Below are 19,459 nucleotides of genomic sequence, written 5' to 3'. Positions count from 1 at the left end.
TAGCAGGTCCTTCTCAGGCCTTCATGGTGCCAAAGTGTACATCCCAGGATGCTGCATGGCCTTTCTCAGGCACCTGTAGTCACAACTGGCAGAGAGAATGAAGGAGCTGGGCAGCTGACCACAGCCTGGGTCCTCACCCTTCAGAGGAACTAGAATACTCAAGCCTGTGTGCTCTTGGCTCTGCCTTGTTTATCTCTGTGGCCCTGGACAGGTCCCATACTCCTCACAGCTATAGTCTTCTTGGCCTCAGCAGTCTGGAGATGTTTGCCAATGCTGGTGTCTCCTGTGGAGTCTGCCCTCCAGATCAGTGTTGAAGTGCCGTGTGTGTGTGTGTGTGTGTGTGTGTGTGTGTGTGTGTGTGTGTGTGAGAGAGAGAGAGAGAGAGACAGAGAGAGAGAGACAGAGAGAGAGAGACAGAGAGAGAGAGACAGAGACAGAGACAGAGAGAGACCGACCTGTCCTGAGGGGATAGTGCCTTCTAATGACTCACCTTGTGTTCTCCTTGCTCTTTTATCAGGTGCTGCCGCCCCAACCCCTGTCAACCCCTTCCAGGTCAACCAGCCCCAGCCGCTGACACTGAATCAGCTTCGGGGGAGCCCTGTCCTTGGGAGCAGTGCATCCTTTGGGTCTGGTCCAGGGATGGAACCTGTGGCTCCTGTGACCTCAGTAGCCCCACACTCAACATTGGGGGCCAGTGGCTCTTCGTTAACACCACTAGGCCCTACAGCAACGAACATGGTAGGCAGTGTGGGCATTCCCCCATCAGCAACTCAGGCCACGGGCACAACCAACCCTTTTCTTCTCTAGTGCCCAGGCTGGTACTTGCCTGAGTGAACACCCAGAGTGCCGAGCCCAAGGAGGTCAAGTGGGAACTCACTCTGATTTGTGTAATGGTCAAGAATATGGTGGTAGGGGTGTTAGAGCTTCAGGTCCAGCTTCCTGGTGAAAGGGTGGTTATTATAGTCCAGACTTTCAGGCTGGATTACGGGTGGGATGGCCTCCCTGTCCTAGCTGGGCCCCTGTGTCTCTTCCTAAGTGCTCAGCTCTGACTGTGCTCCACTGAGGTCTTGAACAAAGAGGCGTTATCAGTGTTGCCCAAGATTCTGGGATGCTGTCTAGCCCAGGACTTGGGACAGTTACATTGTGTGCCCCACCCCCAGCGGTCCTCAGGGTGTGGACAAGGTGAAGCTCTGGCCCCACTCAACACTTACTGTTGGAAAGTGGTTCTGCATATTTTACTTTTCCTTAGACTAAGGGAGTCTAAGATAAACACTAGTGTGGGGCTTTAAGCTGACCAGAGCACAGCCCTGCCCCATGGCTCTGTGCTTGTGCACGTTTGCACATCTTGTTGAGTACAGTTTCATATTTGAGTTTGCAGAATTATCTAATAGTCTTTTTTTGGCTAATATTTTTATAATGTGGTTCTTATTTAACTGTCTAGTTTTGATAGAATTGACCAAGTCTGGCTGAATTAAGGTCTTGGCACGTATTATTTTAGTGGTCTAATTTCTCTTATTTATGGTTTTAATTGTAAGAAAACTTTAAAAGAAGAGATATTTGGATGACAAAAATATGCCTTATGGAAAACTAAGCAAATTCTTTATAGGAAAAAAATTGAGAATTTGATTACACAGAAAGAATTTTATTAAAACAAAACAAAAACTTCCAACAGTAACAAAAACCTGCAGCCTCCAGTTGCCTTTTTTCTTTTTTCAGCTCTTTTGATGAATTACCAAATCAGTTGATCCTTCAGCCTTTTGCCTAGATCCTGAGAGGCTTTTTTGCTACTAGTATATTGACATCTTAATGTTAAAGGAAAAACAAACACGCATGATTGTGACTTGCCAGTTTTTATCGACTACTTCCTTTCTTTGTACCTGGCGCACAGGGATTGCCAGGAACTTCTGTTTACTGCACACCAGCAGTGTGGCTGGGGCCCCATCATCGTGCTCAGGTTAATGAGATTGTGTGAAAATGGGGGGCTGTGCACTTCTGGGCTCACAGGTCACCTGAGTTAGGACAGGGACTGACTCTGACATGTGCTGCCAGCTCCACTCAGACTGTTGACCAGGAAGTGATCATATCTTACGTTGGAGATGGAAAAGAATGTTCACATGGCGTCCATTTTTAACAGACGTGCACTGATGCTATATTCTCTGCCGACCTCCTGATTCCTCACTCTACTCACTGCTAAGGAAAGTATTAAATCCTGAATTAGAGACCACAGACTTGCTTTTCCTCAGAGAAAGGATTGCCCCTTCTTGGTCCTGGCAGCTTGTGTGGCTGGCCTTTCTGCCCTGTCTCACTATATGAACTTCTTACTTCAAGGGCGCCCAACCCCGTGCCAGCCCCTCTGCATCCAGGGAAAGTTTTGGTCCTCAGCATCTACATGGTTGACTGAGTGGTTCCTGTTTGAGGAGGACTGCACTCAAGCCCCTCCTGAGTCTGAGAGCCCACATGCTGCTCCTAGGCCCCGCAGACCAAGGTCCCTTCCTAATTACATGCTCCTCCCAGGACTAGAGGCCTATGGGTGGGCTTGGGCTCTGCTGTTGAGGAAGGCTGATGACTGGGCTCCTGCTTGGGAGAGGTGGAGACTTCATGGGACAGGGGAGACAGGGCAGTGTTTCAGATGGCACTTCCTTCGGATTGGATATGCCAGGTCCAGATCTGCCTGCTGAGGGCCGGTGATTCTGCTGCAGAAGATGAGAGTCCTTCTGACTGAGGCCCCACCCCAATAGCCACTGGGTTCCCTCCTCCCACAGGATATCCAGCGCATGTCCCTGTTACCCACTGCACTGATCATGAAGCCACTGGCCACTGCCATGTGTGTTGCACACGTGCCACCATGCCCTTCCTGACGGACACCCTAGGGAAGTTATCCAGCTGTTCCTCAGACCTGGGGCTGGTGGTTGGTTTTGGATTTGTGTTGACTGTTGATACTTATTTACTGTATAAATATAATTTATCATTTGTATCATGATGTGGTTTCTGGCTGTGTCCTTTTCCTATCCTGTCTTTACCCATCGACTGTGACAAGGTGACAGAACTGGCTAGGGACGCAGCTTGGTCTGCAGTCAGGCCACCACCCTTACCTAGTGCCTGAGCCTCAGGTCGGCTATTGGTGGACATTGCTATGGCCTGTCTGAAGGCTGCGCTGGGCAAACATTGGCCAAGTCCATTGCCCAGGTGGCTTTCAGTTCTGAGGCCAGCTCTCAGTGTGCTCCAGTGGTTTCCCAGTCACTCCTGTCCTAGGTTATTTTTGCTCTGTTGAAACACCATGACCAAAAAGCAACTCGGGTTTTGAAAGGGTTTATTTGGTTTATGCTTCCACATTAAATTAAAAAATAAAAAGGAAAGGAAAGGAAAGGACATGATTACTCCTAGGTATGGTGGAGGAGAGAGTTTATTATGGACATGTGGGAGAGCATGGGCAGAGGCAGAGACATCTGGGACAGTCCAGACTGGACATGACCAGGGAAGGAATGGGAGAGAGGGGATCCAGTCAGGAGGCCAAAGGTACAAGAGGAGGAGGGTAACCAAAATGTCTGGATTATTTGGGCAAGAGCCTCTGGGGGAAAGGCAGCCTACCCCTGGGCTGGAGACTTCAGGGTAGAGGGTGGGGTATTCTATAATCCATACCCTGTAACTGATAGAGACTGAGGGATGCTGGGAGAATCTGGCAGCCAGGTCTGCTTTGATGTTAAATAGGCACCTCCGCCTTTTCTCCTGGGTTTGAAACTTAGCACACATCACTTACTGTTGATCAGTCTCACCCCCACCGCCAGGGTCTCTCTTTGTAGCCCTGGCCATCCTGCAACTCTGTAGACCAAACTGACCTCAAAAGAAAGCAGACCTGCCTGCCTCTGCCTTCCTGGTGTTGGGCCCGGCGTTCACAGTTCATTATTAAAGGAAGTCCTAGTGGGAACCTGGAGGCAAGAGCTACTGCAAAGGTCATAGAGGAGCATTGTTTACCGGCTTGCTTAGCCTGCTCGCTTACAGAGCCCAGGACTAGCAACCCAAGGATGGTACCGCCCATAGTGAGCTGGGCCCTCCTTCATCTGTCACTAATTAAGAAAATGGCCTACAGCCCTGCCCACAGCCTGAACTTATGATGAAGACACTCCCCACCCCACCCCCGTTGAGGCCTCCTCACAAGTCTCATGTCAGATGGACACAAAACCAGCCAGCATGCTTTATTTCACAGCTCTCCAGAAATGCTGTGTCATAGGCGCTTCCGTCTGTCAGGGTCCCGCATAGTAGGAAACAGGCTTGGTTATTGTTAGAGCTGGTCCTGTGGGCACCAAGGCCTGTTTTACCTCTCAGAACAAGAGGCTGTGTAGGCCCTTTGTGTGTTTGGCCAAGAATCTAGGGTTTATGGGGCCAGAGTCTTCTCCATTAAGTCAGGCTTCCTGCACAGGGTGAGGGACCTGCTGTTAATGAGTAGTGTGGGAGGAGCTGAAGACAGCACTAGGGCCCCAGGAGGCCATCCAGCACAGGAGGGGCCCTAGGATGGCCCCTCTTCTGAGCAGCTAGGAGCCAGCTCTCTGCTGCCAGCTGGGACTTGTTCTGGGTCCTGTGGTGGTATACTGGCTGGTTTCCCGTCAACTTAGACACAAGCTTGAGAGTCACTGGGAGAGCAGGGAGCTTCAACTGAGAAAATGCCTCCATAGGACTGGGCATTAGGCAGGCCTGTAGGGGCATTTTCTTGTTTGGTAATCAGTAGGTGAGGGCCACCTTTGGGTAGTGCCATCCCTGTCCCTGGGCTGGTTGGTGGTCCTGGGTGCTATAATAAAGCAGGCTGAGGAAGCCAGTAAGCAGCACCCCTCTATGACCTCTGCTCCCAGGTTCCTGCCCAGACTTCTTTTAGTGATGGACTGTGATGTAGAATTCTAACTCTGTTTTTGTCAGTTCCATGGACACATACATACTGCTTCTCACCCCACAGCCACTCCCACCTCTGAAACAGGGCTTCTCTGTGTGACAGCCCTGAGAGTCCTGAACTCAGTCTGTAGACCAGGCTGGCCTTGAACTCAAATCTGCCTGCCTCTGCCTCTCAAGTGCTGGCATTAAAGGTGAGTGCCATCACAGCCAGCTTTTCATTTGTTCTTTGCTACATGACTAGGATTTTATGGTTTGATTTTCAGTTGAGTTTAGCATTCTCTTACTAATTTTTTTTTAAAAATCGTGCATGAATATTTTTGAATGTGTGTCTACGCTATGTGCATTGTGTGTGCTACCCTTGGAGGCCAGAAGATGGCGTTAGATCACCGCAGACTGCAGTTGCTGACAGCTGTGAGCCACCAGAAATTAAATCCTGGTCCTCTAGAAGAGCAGCGGTGCTCTCTGCTGAGCTGTCTCCCCAGTCCTTTCCTAATTTTATGATGCTAACTTTTTAGTTTTCTTTGTTCCTGTTCATTTCTGCATTTGCACACTGTCCTGTGCTTCCCCAAATGTTGCTTCTCTGGGACATCCTCCCCTCCTCCCACAGAGCTGTTGGTTCAGCCACAGACCCTCCCATGAGCTCTGTCAGTAGCTCTTTGCTGTGTGTTCTGCACTTTCCTGCTACCCTGGTGGTAGTCTGTACCATAGACAGTCATTTCTAGTTTTTAATCACAGCATAAACTCATTCCTTGTAACAGTTTCTGGGTCAAATGTGACTGGTGGTTTGAAGACATGGTGAAGGCCTTGTTCAGCGTGTCTGCTGGACAGCAGAGGCCAGTTGCAGCAGCCTCAGTACATGCTAGGTCTCCAACCTGTATGCATGGGGAAACTGGAGGCCCAGTTGCTCTCCCACAGATACCAGGGTGCTGGGCTGTGGAGCCTGCCAGAAAGTTGCGCTGATGGCACAGCCTCCTGCCTGGGATGTTTCTTGCCCTAGAAAGATGTTTCCTCAGGCTCCTAGCAGTGCCCTAGAGGTCGGGTGACATGGGAGATAGGAAGGGAAGATGAAATGCAGGTGCCCCCAGGACAGTTGTAGATTATGCTAACAATATGGTGGACAGCCACAGTGCCAGAATGAAACGAGACTTAACCTCCTGACGTGAAAGACACGTTTTAGAGATGAGTATTGAGGACCTCAGAAGGGTCTCAGCTCTGAGCAAGTCAGCAATCCTGGGGAGGCTAACTCCTCACTCCAGCATGGCATGGTGTCCTTCTGGGACATGTCCTGGAGGTTGAGTCCCAGGCCTGGGGTGCTAATGAAGAAAGCAAGAAATCCAGGCCCCAGAATTTCTGAAAAAATGTGAAACTTTATTATAGAAAACTATCTTTAACTCTCCAACTTCCCAGTCAGGGTGCTTGAGTCCTTGATTATCTGTGGGCTGTGGGGTTCCGGGGCCACAGTGGTGGACAGAAAGGCTGATGCTTTCATTGTGGGTTGCCCTGTGGCAGGCTGGGACCCAGGACTCCTTGTGTGTCCACAGGCCCAGTGTCATAGCCCAGCTTCTTCATGTCCTTGGTTACCACATTGAAGAGGAGGGTGACAAATCCCTGAGAGCGGACACGGGTCACTGTAGACATGAGGTGAGCATTAGCTGGGTTTGTCGGGGATGGACATAGCAAACTACCTGCTGAAGCCCTTGTGTAGGAGGTATTCTAGAAAATTCTTTGGGTGTCTGGTATATTACTAGGTTCCAGTTGTCTGACAGCTCCCTGGCCTTCACCCATCACCTCATCCCTTCAGCTAGGTTTGGGAACATCAGTTTTACCTTCTCGGCCTTCACCCTGGGCCACCACCTTGGGGTCTGTGTACTCTGGCCGCCGTCCCATGAACCAGCTGAGGACATAGGAAAACACCAGTGAGGAACACTTGGAACTTGCTGGCCTCAGACACAGAACAGGAGTGCTCCTGGCATCCTCTAAGTGTAGGACAACCTTTTGCCTATCTGGAGGTCAGGTGCGGTACCAGGAGATGTCCCCTGTTTGGGTCTATGGCAGTGCTTCTGCCAGGTGCTCCAGCCCACCCAGGCAAGTCTTGTGGGTTTGCATCACCAAGCACAATCCCATGGGCACTCCCCAAAAAGCAGATGGGTCAGGAGAGGAAAAGCAGGATGACAGTGTGACCCTTAGCCTCCTTGGGAGAGAACCCAATCTCAAGAAGTGCCAGACTCAGCTCCCCAAACTGCCTCATGGGATTCAGAACAAGTCCCACACTGTCACTGAACTTGTTTGTCTATGGTAAGAGATAATCGCACCTACCTCATGGGACAAAAGAAGCGAAGGCACCCTGTCAGCTACCACAGAACATTACCCTTGGGAGGATCTGGGTCACAAGTCACCTGACATTTAAAGTACCAGATAGCTAGGGTACTTTAGCTATCCCAGGCTCTGGCTAGCAAACTCAAAAGCAGTTTCTACAAATGCCCAGTAACCCACATAGGCCACAATCTCACTGCACCCTGACTTCAGATCTTGGGCCCCACTCAGGCCTCTGAGACACATCGACAGGATGTACAGGCCCAGCAATTTGCTGGGAACCATAGGCTTGGGACAGACAGGATTAGCTGAAGCACAGCAACCAGAACCAACTCAAGACTTTGTGGGACCACTCCACCAGCATTCCTGTTGGCCTGTGGAGGTAGGGTTCTGTCTTTTCCCTGGGCACTTTGCAGCAGGCTTGAAAGGTAAGCATGACTACACATCCACCACCCATAACTATGCTGAGGGCATGGCTGGATCCCTGGGCTCCCAGGCTAGACCTCAGCAGCCCTATTGGACTGCTGGGCAGGGCAGGGGGTCCTGAGGGAACAACAGTACGCACTGCTGTTCAGATAACCTAAGGGGGCGCAGGGTCCTGAAGTTATGCATTCCAGAAGACACTGGCCATGTGCGTGTGTACATACACCTCTTCCTGCTTTCCCATCAGGGCAAAGCTCTAACTATTCACCTCAGTACTGAGGAGTCTCAGAGAGAATCTCTGGCAATAAAGGCACATCCACCCTCGCTGGGTCCCAGTTCTCTTCTAATCTACATTTGGTTTTCTCATCTGAGAAGAGGCAGACTGTTCAGGGAGAATATTCCAGGCAAGGGCTGAAGCAGAGCAGAACCTAGTGGGCTCAAAAAAATCCAAGACCAGGCAAATGGGAAGCAAGAAAGGCTGCTGGCATCCTGGCTCAAGTGACTCCTCAGTGAAGAGGGTGTGCCAAGGCAGCTTCCAGCAGTGACACCACCCTACTGGCTTTGCAAAGACTGGGGTGGAGGGAGGGGCTGCAGTGGCTGAGTAACAGCTCTAAGGCTGCTAGGCAGGTACTGAAGACATTGGGAAGGCAGCCTTCTTTGTGAGGAGGGTCTACATGGGAGTTACTAAGATTGCTGCAAGGTGGGGATTATCCTGGGTTATCCAAGCAGGCATAGGCAAGATGCTGCCAGTCGGTCCTCCTACAGCCCAGAACCCTTTTTTCAGCCCCCTCAAAACAGGTCCAGGCCTCTTCTCCAGGGCTGTAGTACTCTGGCCAGGTCCCTCTCTGCCTGAAACTAGCTTATAAGAGGCTGCACACTGGCTGCTGCCTGGGAACCCAGTGGCCCTTTACTTGCCTTTCATCCTTGTCAGCCTAATGGGGAGCAGAGGTGACAGGCAGCTAGCTGGGCTAGCAGGCCCCTCAAACCCCTACTTGGATGTGGTAAAGGCCTTCCCTCTGGGCCATCTCGAAGGCTCTTGTTCTGTTCTCTGGGACCTTCTTGATGCTGTGTCCTGGCTCCTCCATGCACCCCCACCCCCAATCCCTCACACTTGCTGGCAGCAGCAACTTTCTGGCTGCTCCTGACTTCAGTTTTCCTAAGGGACTGCAAGAGCTCTCAGGGCCCTGGGTATGGAACATGGTTCCTGGATTCTTCATGGCTGCTGCTTGACTCTGCTCTTGTTCCTACCTAAAGTAGCTTTCCCAGGGGTACCCATGACAAGTTTGCCTCATGCTGCTGCAGCCTGACAAACATGTCCACATGACAAAGATAGGGCACAGAAGAGAGTCTCATAGCCTTAAGCTGCCAGAAAGTGGCCAAGGAAGCCCAAGGATTTGGCAGTGCCCCTGCCTACATTCCTGTTTCCATCTGTCTCTAGGTGCTCCCTGTGAAGACCTGGGAGGTTTCCAGGTCCTTGGAGGGTGGAAGGTGCTGGCCAGTTGGTTACCTATTAGCTCAAGAGCAGCAAGGGTGCAAGTGGAAGACCCACCTTGTGAACTTCTGCAGAGTAGACGTGGACTCCGGCACAAACATGGGGATGGTCCTCTTGTGCCTGAAACAGATGTTTTCACACAGATGTGCTGAGGAACAGTCCTGGCCCCGTGGAAACCTTCATAGGCCATGGTGCAAGCCTGTACGGATGAAGGGGTGCGGCTGCACAGAGGACCTGTTCTTTCTGCACCCACCTCCATTCCTCTCCAGTAGCACAGGCATCCCACCTACGTGTGTCTCTTTCCAGGTGTAGATTATACTCAGGCTGCTTGGCCCCCTGAATATATCTTGCCCAAGTCCAAGGAAGGGCAGTGACCAGAAAGCCTGTTGTCTAAAAGTGCTGTCCCCAAGGTTTGCCTGCCCAGTAAGGGGCAGATTGGGCACCTACCGTCCAGGAGAGAAGGGTACATGCACCACTCCGTAGCCTCGGACCACATCGTTCCCAAACACGTCTGGTCCATACACACTGAGCACGATCTGTGGCCCTTGGGAAGGACAAGGTTGGCATGTGGGGAAACAAGGGTAGGGGCTCAGCACATAATGTGCCTGGCTGAGGTCTGGAGCAGGGACTCAGGAAGCTGGCCAAGGCCCTGGGAATCCTGTCCACACCCAGGGCTTCTGTCCTCCTGCTACTTTCTTGGCTTCTGCTGGTGCCCTGGAAGTACTCTCCATACCTCTGTTCATAGCGGGGGAGAGCCAAGACATTGGGTAGACACAGGAAGTCCTTTGGAGGCTCTGGGCCAATCCTGGGGCCCTGCGTTCTTCCTTTCTGATGGACATAGTTTTCCCAAACTATGACACTCTGTGGGAGGGGCTTGTTCTGAAAGTTCTGAGAGCCTTCCAGGCATTTCTCCTTAACATACTGATGTTAACATATGCTTCCTCAACACCTGCAGCCAGGGCAGCCAGGCCTCCACCTCCTAGGTGTCTGACCTCTAGACAGAGCAGATTGCTGTAACTCCAGATGACAGATGACCTGGAAGCTGGCTCTGTGGTTACTGCTGAATGGCCTCAGACAGGCTTCCCAGCTTTTTTGTCCTCAGCTTTCTTGTGTCAAAAAGCTTTGGAATAGTACCAGACATGAGATGCTCAGTAAAGGTTAACGAAATCTCTGTCCTTCCCACTACTACTCTGCCACCAAAAGTAACCTGGGAGTTACTCGTTTCCTATATAGTGGTTCATTCTCAACACCAAATACCTACTCACCACAGCTGTACCACAGTCAGCTGTGAGGAGTGAGGGCCCACGGGCTGCTCCTCCTTGGAGACCTGCTGCAGTGAGTCAGATCACTCACATACAGGCTCTTGATACACTCGTGTACCCATCCTTGAGCACACTGCTGGGTGTGTGCTCTGGAAGGGACTCACGCAGACAGGCAGGTCCTGTTCACTTTCACGGGTTCACATTACACTACTCTCCAGGGGAGCTTCCCCCAGCGGTGTTCTCTGAGCTGCCGCCACTACACACTTGCCAGCCTTGGCAGATCAGCACCAACCTGGCCTGCTCAGCCTCCATGGCTTTGCTAGCTTGGCGAGGGCTCAGATTAGAAGGGTGGCTGTGGGATGAGGGGGAGGCTCAGAAGAGTGTCCCATGCCACCAGCACTGGGCGAGCAGGTACTGGAGCACTAGGCAATGAGAGGTTGAGCAACCTGGGGTCAGACCCTCCAGCTAGGTGGCAGCACCGTACACCGGGCTCTGTGTGCAAATGACAGTCCACAAAACAGGCGGATGCTGAGCACATCAAAGGCTGGGGCACAAACCAAGCCACTGGCAGTGGCCACCTGAAGGAGAGGAGTGGTGAAAGGTGCAGCAGAGGCCCCGCCCCTCCCATCAGGGCCCACAGACTCACAGCCATAGGGGTTGGTACTTTTAAAGGTGACATCGATAGGGAAGTTCCACACCAGCGCTTGCCGTACATCTTGGCTCTTGGATGCTATCTGTGAGATCCCCTCCTCCAGGCCCTGTATAAACAGTGACAGAGACAACTGGTCTCAGTTCCAGGTGCTCATGCCCCTTCCACTTATGTAGGAAGGCTGTGTCAGTTTTTCTGCATGGCTTGTTCCCACCTTTCTTTAAGTGCCTTGGTCTAGAGTCCGTCCTCCCTGTTTTCTGTATGCTCTAGCTCCTGATGCACTGTCCTCTTCCTCCTCTTCATCTCTGACTAACAGACTGGAGTGTGTCCTACTTATTGTATTGGTTTCCTCTACAGTGGGAACATCTGGCAGGCACTGGTCACTCCCAGAGGACTTGGTAATAATTACTAAAAACTGTTGGGCCCACAAGATGACTTTGTGGGTAAAAGCATGTGCTGCGCAAGCCCGACAGCCTGAGTGAGTTCCATCCCAGAACCATGGAAAACAAACAGATAAACAGCCCTGGTGTGACGGGGAATAGCGGGAGAAGCTCTTAGAGTACAAAACACAGCAGCAAGAAACAAGAGTCTCTGCCTTAAAACAAGGCAGGAGATGAGAACCAGCTCCAGAAAAGTTGTCCTCTGTCGCCAGCGTGTGTGCTGTAGCACATGTGTGCATGTGCTTGTACACACAAAATCATTTTTAAAATTCATTTTATAGCCAGGAGGTGGTGGTGTACACCTTTAATCCCAGAACTCAGGAGGCAGAGGCAGAAGGATCTCTGTGAGTTTGAGGCCAGCCTGGTCTTTTAGCAAGTTTCAGGACAGTCAGGGCTACACAAAGAAACCCTGTTTCGAAAACCTCTCCCCCAAAATTTCATTTTACTGAGTTTTGCCTGTTTGCATGTCTGTATACTATGTATGTGCCTGGTGTCTATGGAGGCCAGAAGAAGGCATCAGATCCCCTGGGATTAGAGTTAAAGATTATTGTGAGCCATGTGGGTGCTGGATATCAATTTGGGGTCCTCTGCAAGAATATGCACTCAACTGCTCAGTCATCTCTCCAGCTCACAACCACCTAAGCTCCAGCTCCAGGGGATCTGACCTCTGACCTCCCCAACTGCCTGCATTCACACCCATACACATATACATTTAAAATCAAATAAATCTCTAATAATTACTGAAGCATCTTTTTAAAAATATAAGTCCCATTAGAGAAAAAGAAAACAAACAAAAAAGTATTAACATGTCTGTGGTGCAAATGAAGAAGGCCAGGCTCAAAGAAGTTGGGCTTCCACGTTTTTTATTTTCCCATTTGTTTGGGTCTTATATATGTAGCCCGGGTTAACCTTGAACTCCCAGAGATGCTCCTGCCTCAGCCTCTGTGCTGGACTGCAGGCACACAAACTTGCATGTTTGGCTAGCTTCCGCTTTTGAAGCTACTGTGAGGGTTCAGTGAGCACTGTGCGAGCAGAAAAGCTTGGCGTGGCAGTGGTCTGCACACAGCCCCTTCCTGCGGTGAAAGACTGCCCTCGAACCCCTGAGAGGTGATTCTTCAATCTCTGCTGTCTGAGGAGGGGCCAGCCTTGGGGGGGGGGTTACTGGCCGATGGTGTTCATAGCCACTGGCAGGCAGTGTTCCAGGGTCTGGCAGCTTACGCTGCCATTTGTCCCTCTTGGCTGCCACTAGCAGACTCCAAGAATGGTATCAGCGAACCTAGCAGTGGCTGTATTCTGTAACCTAGCTTTGCCAGGGGCAAACTCATGCTTGGGTCCTCTCTGACCTCAGTGCCTACCTCTTAGGTCTGGGATAGAAGGGCATGGCAGATACTTAAGGAATCACTAAAGCTCCAAGGAGTTCAACTTACCGCTGTGGGAGCCCAGTCCTGGCCATATACAAAGCAGTACTTGCAGTAGAGGTCGTCATACTCTGGAAACTGAGAGAAAAGCACACAGGATTCTGTTTAGGGAATGCAGATTGAGCCCACACATTAGCCAGGCAGGTGCAGTGGGTAGGAATTAGGCGCATGAGGCACCCGGGGTGGAGGGTGTGGAGTTCAGCAGGGCAGGGGACAGAAATGAGGAAGTCGGGATTAGTCCCAGACTGGCCCCTTGCCCATGCTTCAGAATTCACGCTCAGGAAGCCCGTTCTTCACTCCTTATCTGGCTAAAGACCATTGCTTGGCTCTCTTTGCCTTCTGCATGTCTGCATCCAGGTACCCAATGCCTATGTCTGCTAACCCTGTCTGACTGAGGAAAGAACAGGTTTTTATGCCTCTGTGTGTCCCCAGTGCTGGGCACAAATGAGATCTACAGGAACCATGCTGATGTGAAACCCGGGAAGCTACAGTTCTATGGCTAGAACTGAAGGCCTGGGAGAAGGGAGGACCCAGAGCAGAAGACGGAGAGAGGAGGCTAGAGTACTCAGCCCAGCTGGGCAGCCTTCCATTGGATAGAATAAAACGGGAGGACGCAGCCAGTACCTGATCAGTCAGGAAGGCAGGAAAACCTACTGAACCTCGGGCCTGGCAGAACGTCAATCACCTAGTCAAACCTCAGAATAAGTGGGAATAATGAGCATTTTCAACAAGCAACCCATAAGAATAATGAGGCCAAGTTCTGAGAGTCAGATGTAGATCCGAATCTCACTTGGCCACTGCCTACTGGTAAGTTTTCCTAGCTGTTAAGAGCGTCAGCGGAGCCCTCACTCCCATTAGCCCCAGCCCATCACTCAACCAAGTAGACAGGATCCAAGCTGGAGGCCATAGAGTGATTTTGGTACCAGCTCAAGGTCTCGAGGGTTGGGCCCAGAAATCTGGAGCCAATGTTTTCAAACGCTGGTTCTCCTTTCCAACTAATTGAGAGGATCGGAGCAATGACTTGGCTCTCTAGGAAATGAGGGAAGAATCCGGGGAGGTTGCACGGCAGCTCACCTGGGCACTCTCCACCTGCCCGTTGACCATGAGCAGGAAGACGCTGGGACTCGCAGCAGCCATCGCACCGCCGGGCCAGGAGACGGCCGCGCGCCGTTGCCAGGAGGCTCCTGGGTTGCCTTGGAAACAGATGGCAAGCCATCTGGGACAAATTTCTCAGCGGCGGCGTTTGTTCAAGAATTAGAGTGCGCAGGCGCAGTGAAATTGACGGCCTTGGGGACCATCTTCCTCTGCGTCGCGTGAAACTAACCTCCAAGGCCGGGTCCTGGGATCCGCAGGGACTGTGACTCCACTAGCTTGGTCGTGCTTGAAGCTCGCAGGCTGGAGAGCTGGGTGATGAGAAGCAGCTGCGGGACTCAGGCCCACGGAAAGTCACATGCTAGAGTTACCTCTGGCCAGAAGGTGGCGCTGTGACCGCACGCAGAGTGGCCCAGAAGGCACAGCCTAGCGCCCCGCCCCAGGTGAAGGGTGTGCCCTTTAGGCCTTTGAGGCTCTCGTCCTGGAAACTCTGAGAATCCGCCTGTCCAAGCCCCCGCTCCTGCAAGTGAAGCTGGCAGCAGTCCACGTACCAGTCACCCATTTTTGGAGAATCACTAGCAGCTCGGGGTTCTTAGAGCTCCGTCCCAGGCCACCAGTAGACACAGCTGTCAACACTTGGCTCCAACCGTACTTATTCTCATCATTGTCTAATCCAAGGAGGCTTAATGCGAGCCTAGACTTTGCCTCTAGATTCCATGTGTCCTCCACGCCAAGCCCATTGTAAACACTTGGGGACTACTTTTTGAATGACTAATTGAATACATCTCCGTTGTCTGGTGGGAGAGGGTAATTTGGCTACATTCATTGCAGTAGTTTAGGCTCCACATGCAGAACTTTAAAAGTAACGATTAGAGACCCCATCAAGTACTGGAAACAAATGAAGGCAGAGAGGTGTACACTGCAGGGAACCCAGTCTGCAGCGTGGAGTCCAGGCCATCACACCAGCTGCCAGCATGGGAGGCTATCGGGGGTTCCCACAGCCACAGAAGAGGGAAGGTGTGTGGTCACAGCTTCCCGGGTGGACTTGTGTAGAAAAATCTTTAGCATAGAGTCAAATCAGATAAGCAGAGCCTCTAAGTGGCTCTCCCCTTGTTGGTGGCTGCCATCTGCTGGTCTCAACTGGAAGAGTTGGACAGTCGCAGGCTGAGCCATGATCAGAGAAGGGGACACTCTCAACCCCCAAATTATTCATTAGATAAGGCTTTTGCGTCCTAAACCAATGGGATGAGAAATTTGAGAAGGGGGCTGTGCTGACTACTTTCTTGTCAACTTTACACAAGTTATAGTTGTCTGAGTGGAGTGAACCTCGATTGAGAAAATGCCTCCTTAAGATCTGACTGTGTGTAAACCTTTTTCTTTATTTCCTTTTCTTAATTAGTAGGGTAAAAGGGCCAGCCAAAGAAACCCACCCTGGTTCTGAAATCAGAGCCAGTGAAAGAAACACAATCTGGTTCTGAGACCTGAGCCAGTGAAAAACATACTTTAGCCCTGAACCCAGAACCAAAGAAACATGCCCTGCCTCTGAAACACTTTGTCCCCAGAATCAGAGTCAGTGAAAGAAACATGCCCTGGCCCCAAAACTAGAGCCAAAAAGGCCAGTAAAAGAAACACAAATTGGCTCTGAAATCAGCCATCTCTGCCCTTGACCAACTAAACTAACCAATCCCTGAGCAGGGAAAACTAGCCAATCCCTCGTCCCCCTCGGAAAACTCCACCCCCTAAGAAGCCCTATATAAGCCCTGCTCCTGTTTAGTTTGGGGCTGCTCTTCTTCCACCCTGGTAGAGGTAGCCACTCTCCTGGACTCTTCCCTCCCAATAAATCTCTTGAGCGTGGTTTTCATGAAGACTTTTTTTCTGGAGCAGAACGAGACTGTAACACTTTTGCTAGGGAAGCCTCCCCATAGCAGGGCTGAGTTGTTACAACTTTGCAGGGGGAAGTCAGAAGTAGAATTGAGTGGAGCAGCAGGACCGAAACACTGTGGCTGGGAAGCCTTCCCCTAGCAGAGCAAAGTTGTTACACTGAAGCACTAGGGCCAAGTTGTAACAACTTCGCTGGGAAGCCCCCTCCTCTCAGAGGAGAGCTGTCATTTTGGGCAAGCCTTCCCTAGAGCAGGGCTTTTCCCTAGAGCAGGTGCTATTTCCTGGCTCCCAACTGCCAGAACACTTCCCCTCGAACTGCCAGGACCTTCTGAGCTGTGACACCTCCAGGTAGAGCCCAGCCCATGGTGGGTGTGGCCACCTGGGCTGGTGGTCCTGGGTTCTATAAGAAACCAGGTTGAGCGACCCATGGGGAGCAAGCCAGTAAGCAACTCTCCTCTATGGACTCTGCAGCAGCTTCTGCTTCCAGGTTCTGCTGTCTGAGTTCCTGTCCTGACGTCTTTGACGATGAGTCATGGTATGAAGTGTAAGCCAAATAAGCCCTTTCTTTCTTGGCTTGTTTGCTCACAGTGTTTCATCACAGCAATAGAAACCTTAACTAAGACATGTTAGTTCCAGGATAACGGGGTGTTACTGTGACAGACATGACCATGATTTGGGGAGGATTGTGGAAGGACTTTGGAACTTTGGGCTAGAAAAGCCATTGAGAGTCGAGAGGTCAATGAGCTGTTCTGTAGGAATTTGGTGGTAATAAGAATGTTGGGAGCACTGAGCAGTGGTGGTGCACGCATTTAGTCCCCGCATTTAGTCCCCGCATTTAGGAGGCAGAGGCAGGTGGATCTGAGTTAGACGCCAGCCTGGTCTACAGAGCGAGTTCCAGGACAGCCAGGGCTACACAGAAAAGCCCTGATGCCGTCCTCACGACATGATTAAGCTAGAGGCCTCTACTGATAGGGCCACCCATTGGTAACTTCCAGCCCCAATGCTGTGGCTGCATTTAACTCTGATCTTTATAAAGTGCCAGTCTTGGAGCTAGAGAGATGCTCAGTAGTTAAGAGCATTGGCTGCTCTTCCTGAGGACCTGGTTGAATTCCCAGCACCCAAATGGCAGCTCACAACTGCAACTCCAGTGTCAGGGGATCTGATGCCCTTACACGGACGTACATGCATGCAAATCAGCAATCAATGTATATAAAGTAAATGGATAAATCATTAAAATAATAAAGCGCCAGTCTCAGGGCCACATATAGAACATCAGGCGAGGTGATGATGTGTGTCCTTAGCTGCCACCAGGTCTTCAGTGGGTCTCACTGAGCTCAGTGCTAGAAACGAGATGAATCCTCCAGCTGCGTCCTCATCCATCTGGCCATAAGATTCCCCCATCCACCCAGGCAACTGGAAGCTGGGGGCAGCCACTTCTTACGCTGCTGTTCTTGAACCAAAATATTCTCCACTGCTGGCCTTGGGACTAACTCCTATCCTGCAGAAGGGCTGAAGGAGACTCTAAGAATAAAGCCCCCATCAAGCCACATTGCCTTGGTGCAGGCCCTGAGCAGCAACACCAGAGCCCTCACCCACCCCACCACGTTTCCACCAAGCTGGCCACGGGGTCCACCACGGAATTCCACTCCTTTGGTTGTGAGTCACCCACTCAGCGTCTGTTCTTGGCTGCTTCCTGGTAGGTCCTGATCTGGCTTTCTGTCACAGAGGAAGGAGACCTTGTTTGTGGCAGACTCCTTGGTGAAATGGGCATAAACATCTGTCCACTCAGACAATGCAGCAGTTCTTCCCAGGCCGACCTTGGCAAATACCTGAGTTTCTTGGGCTTACGGGGGGGGGGGATGGGTACCTACAGGAGTGTGGGGTGACCCCAAAACAGCTGGGCCACAGCTCATCATGAACCTTGCGGAAGATGCATTAGAGGGTTCAATTTTTAACTAATCTTCGACTTCCTATATACTCCCACATCCCTCAAGATAACTTGCAGAGAGGCGTGGGGCAGGAGAAAGGGAAAGCTGGAATCACACAGTGATTCTCTTCCCCTACTCCTTTTATTGGGACTTTCAACAGCTCTATTATTGTTACTGCTATTGTTGCTATTTCGACGCCATGACTACTGGGCCAAGGTTATCTCAACTCCGGGCGAGGATGGGATGGCCATGTTATAGTACAGGAGAACGAAGTCACACTACAGCAGGCCATGTGGTGTGATTCTGAGATCTGCTCAGAGCGCCCAAGAAGGCATTTGCTCGTGTGACGACAGAGGTGGCTCTCCTCTCCTTGTGCCCGTATTCTGCAGGAGTGTGAATGTGGTGGCTTGGATGCAGCAGCCATGTGTTCAGACAGGCAAAATGGGGGAGGGGGTGACAGCAAAGTGGGAAGAGAGCCTTGGTCCCTGACAAGCTCTACTAAGTGCATGTTTGAACACCCATGGAAGCAAGGAGAGGATGTCAGACACCCTGGAGCTGGAGTTACAGACAGCTGTGAGCTGGGAACAGAGCTCCAGTCCTCTGAAAGAACAGCAGATGCTCTTAACTGCTGCATCATCTCTTGGATCCCCCTGTCATTTTTATCTGACAGAAGATCATATTTGAATACTGTGTTTTGGTTTCTGAGCATTTGGTTTTAAGGTATCCACTTTTATTCCAGTCATTCTATTTATGTTTTTGTTTTGTTTTCTGGAGTTTGGTTTGCTAATTTCATTTTTGACTTATTGTGCAGTTACTTGTTTTAGCTACTTTCCTTGTTGCTACAACCAAAGTCCTAAAGCAAAGCAATTTCAAGGATTTACTCCATCACAGTAGCAGGTCTCTGGTCGGGGCTGGAAGCAGCTAGTCACACTGTATCCATAGGCAGGAAGCAGAGTATGATGAACATGCAGAATCAGCAAACTTTCTCTTTTACCTGCAGTCCAGCTGGGACCCACGCCCACGGAACAATGCTGCCTTTTGGGAGGCGAATTTTCCCTTTCAGTGAATCTAATTTAGACAATCCTTCATAGATGGTCAGAGGCTAATTTAATCTAGGTAATTCCTTAGTGTGGTTGGAGGCCGTCTCCTAGGTGATTGTAGGTCCTGTCAGTTGACAATCAACATTACCCATCACACTTAGCACGCCAACTTAAGGTGTATGTGTGTAAGTGTAAACATGTTAAAGATGATTTTGACCAAAAAAAAAAAGATGATTTTGACTGCTAGTCCTTCTTTTTTAAAAAACAGGTTTTTAAAAAGTTATTTTCTTAGTCAAGTCTAGATAAGATTTAACTCTAAAGGTTTGGGACTAGAAGAAACAAAGTCATTTTAAAATCTGTTTGATCTGCTTAAACACCTACAGAGCCAATTTACAGCTTACGGATGATCCCTGTGTGTTTATTTCATCATAAATATAATTCAGATTTAGTTCCTCTTTGACTACGCATTTGGAACAACCATTTATCTCTGAGGTTTCAGCTTTTCTGTAAAGGTAGGCAGGTAAGGGAGCTCAAAGAAAGGAAGACAGACAAACTGAAGACACACATGCCAACCCTGTATCCTGGCATTTGGTAAGCCCAGGTGGAAACAATGTTTCCTTTTTTCTTTCTTTCTTTCTTT

The 19,459-nt window shown here is 50.6% G+C and overlaps 2 protein-coding genes across 5 annotated transcripts in view; one reads left to right on the top strand and one right to left on the bottom strand.

The window, feature by feature from the left end:
- Positions 1–2,980, top strand: part of Epn2 (epsin 2) — a 65,581-nt gene extending 62,601 nt beyond the window's left edge. For all 3 annotated transcript variants that reach the window (XM_050163721.1, XM_050163720.1, XM_050163722.1), the window contains one exon: positions 518–2,980. In XM_050163721.1, coding sequence (XP_050019678.1) covers positions 518–807 — 290 coding nt within the window. In that variant the 3' untranslated portion in view covers positions 808–2,980. The remainder of the gene's footprint in view (positions 1–517) is intronic.
- Positions 2,981–6,228: 3,248 nt separating this feature from the next.
- B9d1 (B9 domain containing 1) lies at positions 6,229–14,092 on the bottom strand. Of its 2 annotated transcripts, XM_050163804.1 has the most exons (7): positions 13,953–14,090; positions 12,888–12,956; positions 11,018–11,129; positions 9,557–9,653; positions 9,167–9,229; positions 6,708–6,775; positions 6,229–6,509 (listed from the first exon to the last, which is right to left on the bottom strand). In XM_050163804.1, exons 1-7 carry the CDS (start codon positions 14,013–14,015, stop codon positions 6,367–6,369), a joined length of 615 nt encoding a protein of 204 aa, XP_050019761.1. In that variant the 5' UTR covers positions 14,016–14,090; the 3' UTR covers positions 6,229–6,366. The 2 variants fall into 2 exon arrangements, with proteins under 2 accessions (XP_050019761.1, XP_050019762.1); XM_050163805.1 differs by lacking the exon at positions 9,557–9,653 and having other exon boundaries at positions 6,362–6,509; positions 13,953–14,092.
- Between the last annotated feature and the right edge of the window lie 5,367 nt (positions 14,093–19,459).

This window comes from Alexandromys fortis, unplaced genomic scaffold, assembly GCF_014885135.2.
Source record: "Alexandromys fortis isolate MF-2015 unplaced genomic scaffold, M_Fortis_MF-2015_v1.1 scaffold_149, whole genome shotgun sequence".
In the NCBI taxonomy this organism is placed as follows: Eukaryota; Metazoa; Chordata; class Mammalia; order Rodentia; family Cricetidae; genus Alexandromys; species Alexandromys fortis.
The sequence above is the reverse complement of the archived record's forward strand: the minus strand, read 5'-3'. Positions and strand labels throughout refer to the sequence as shown.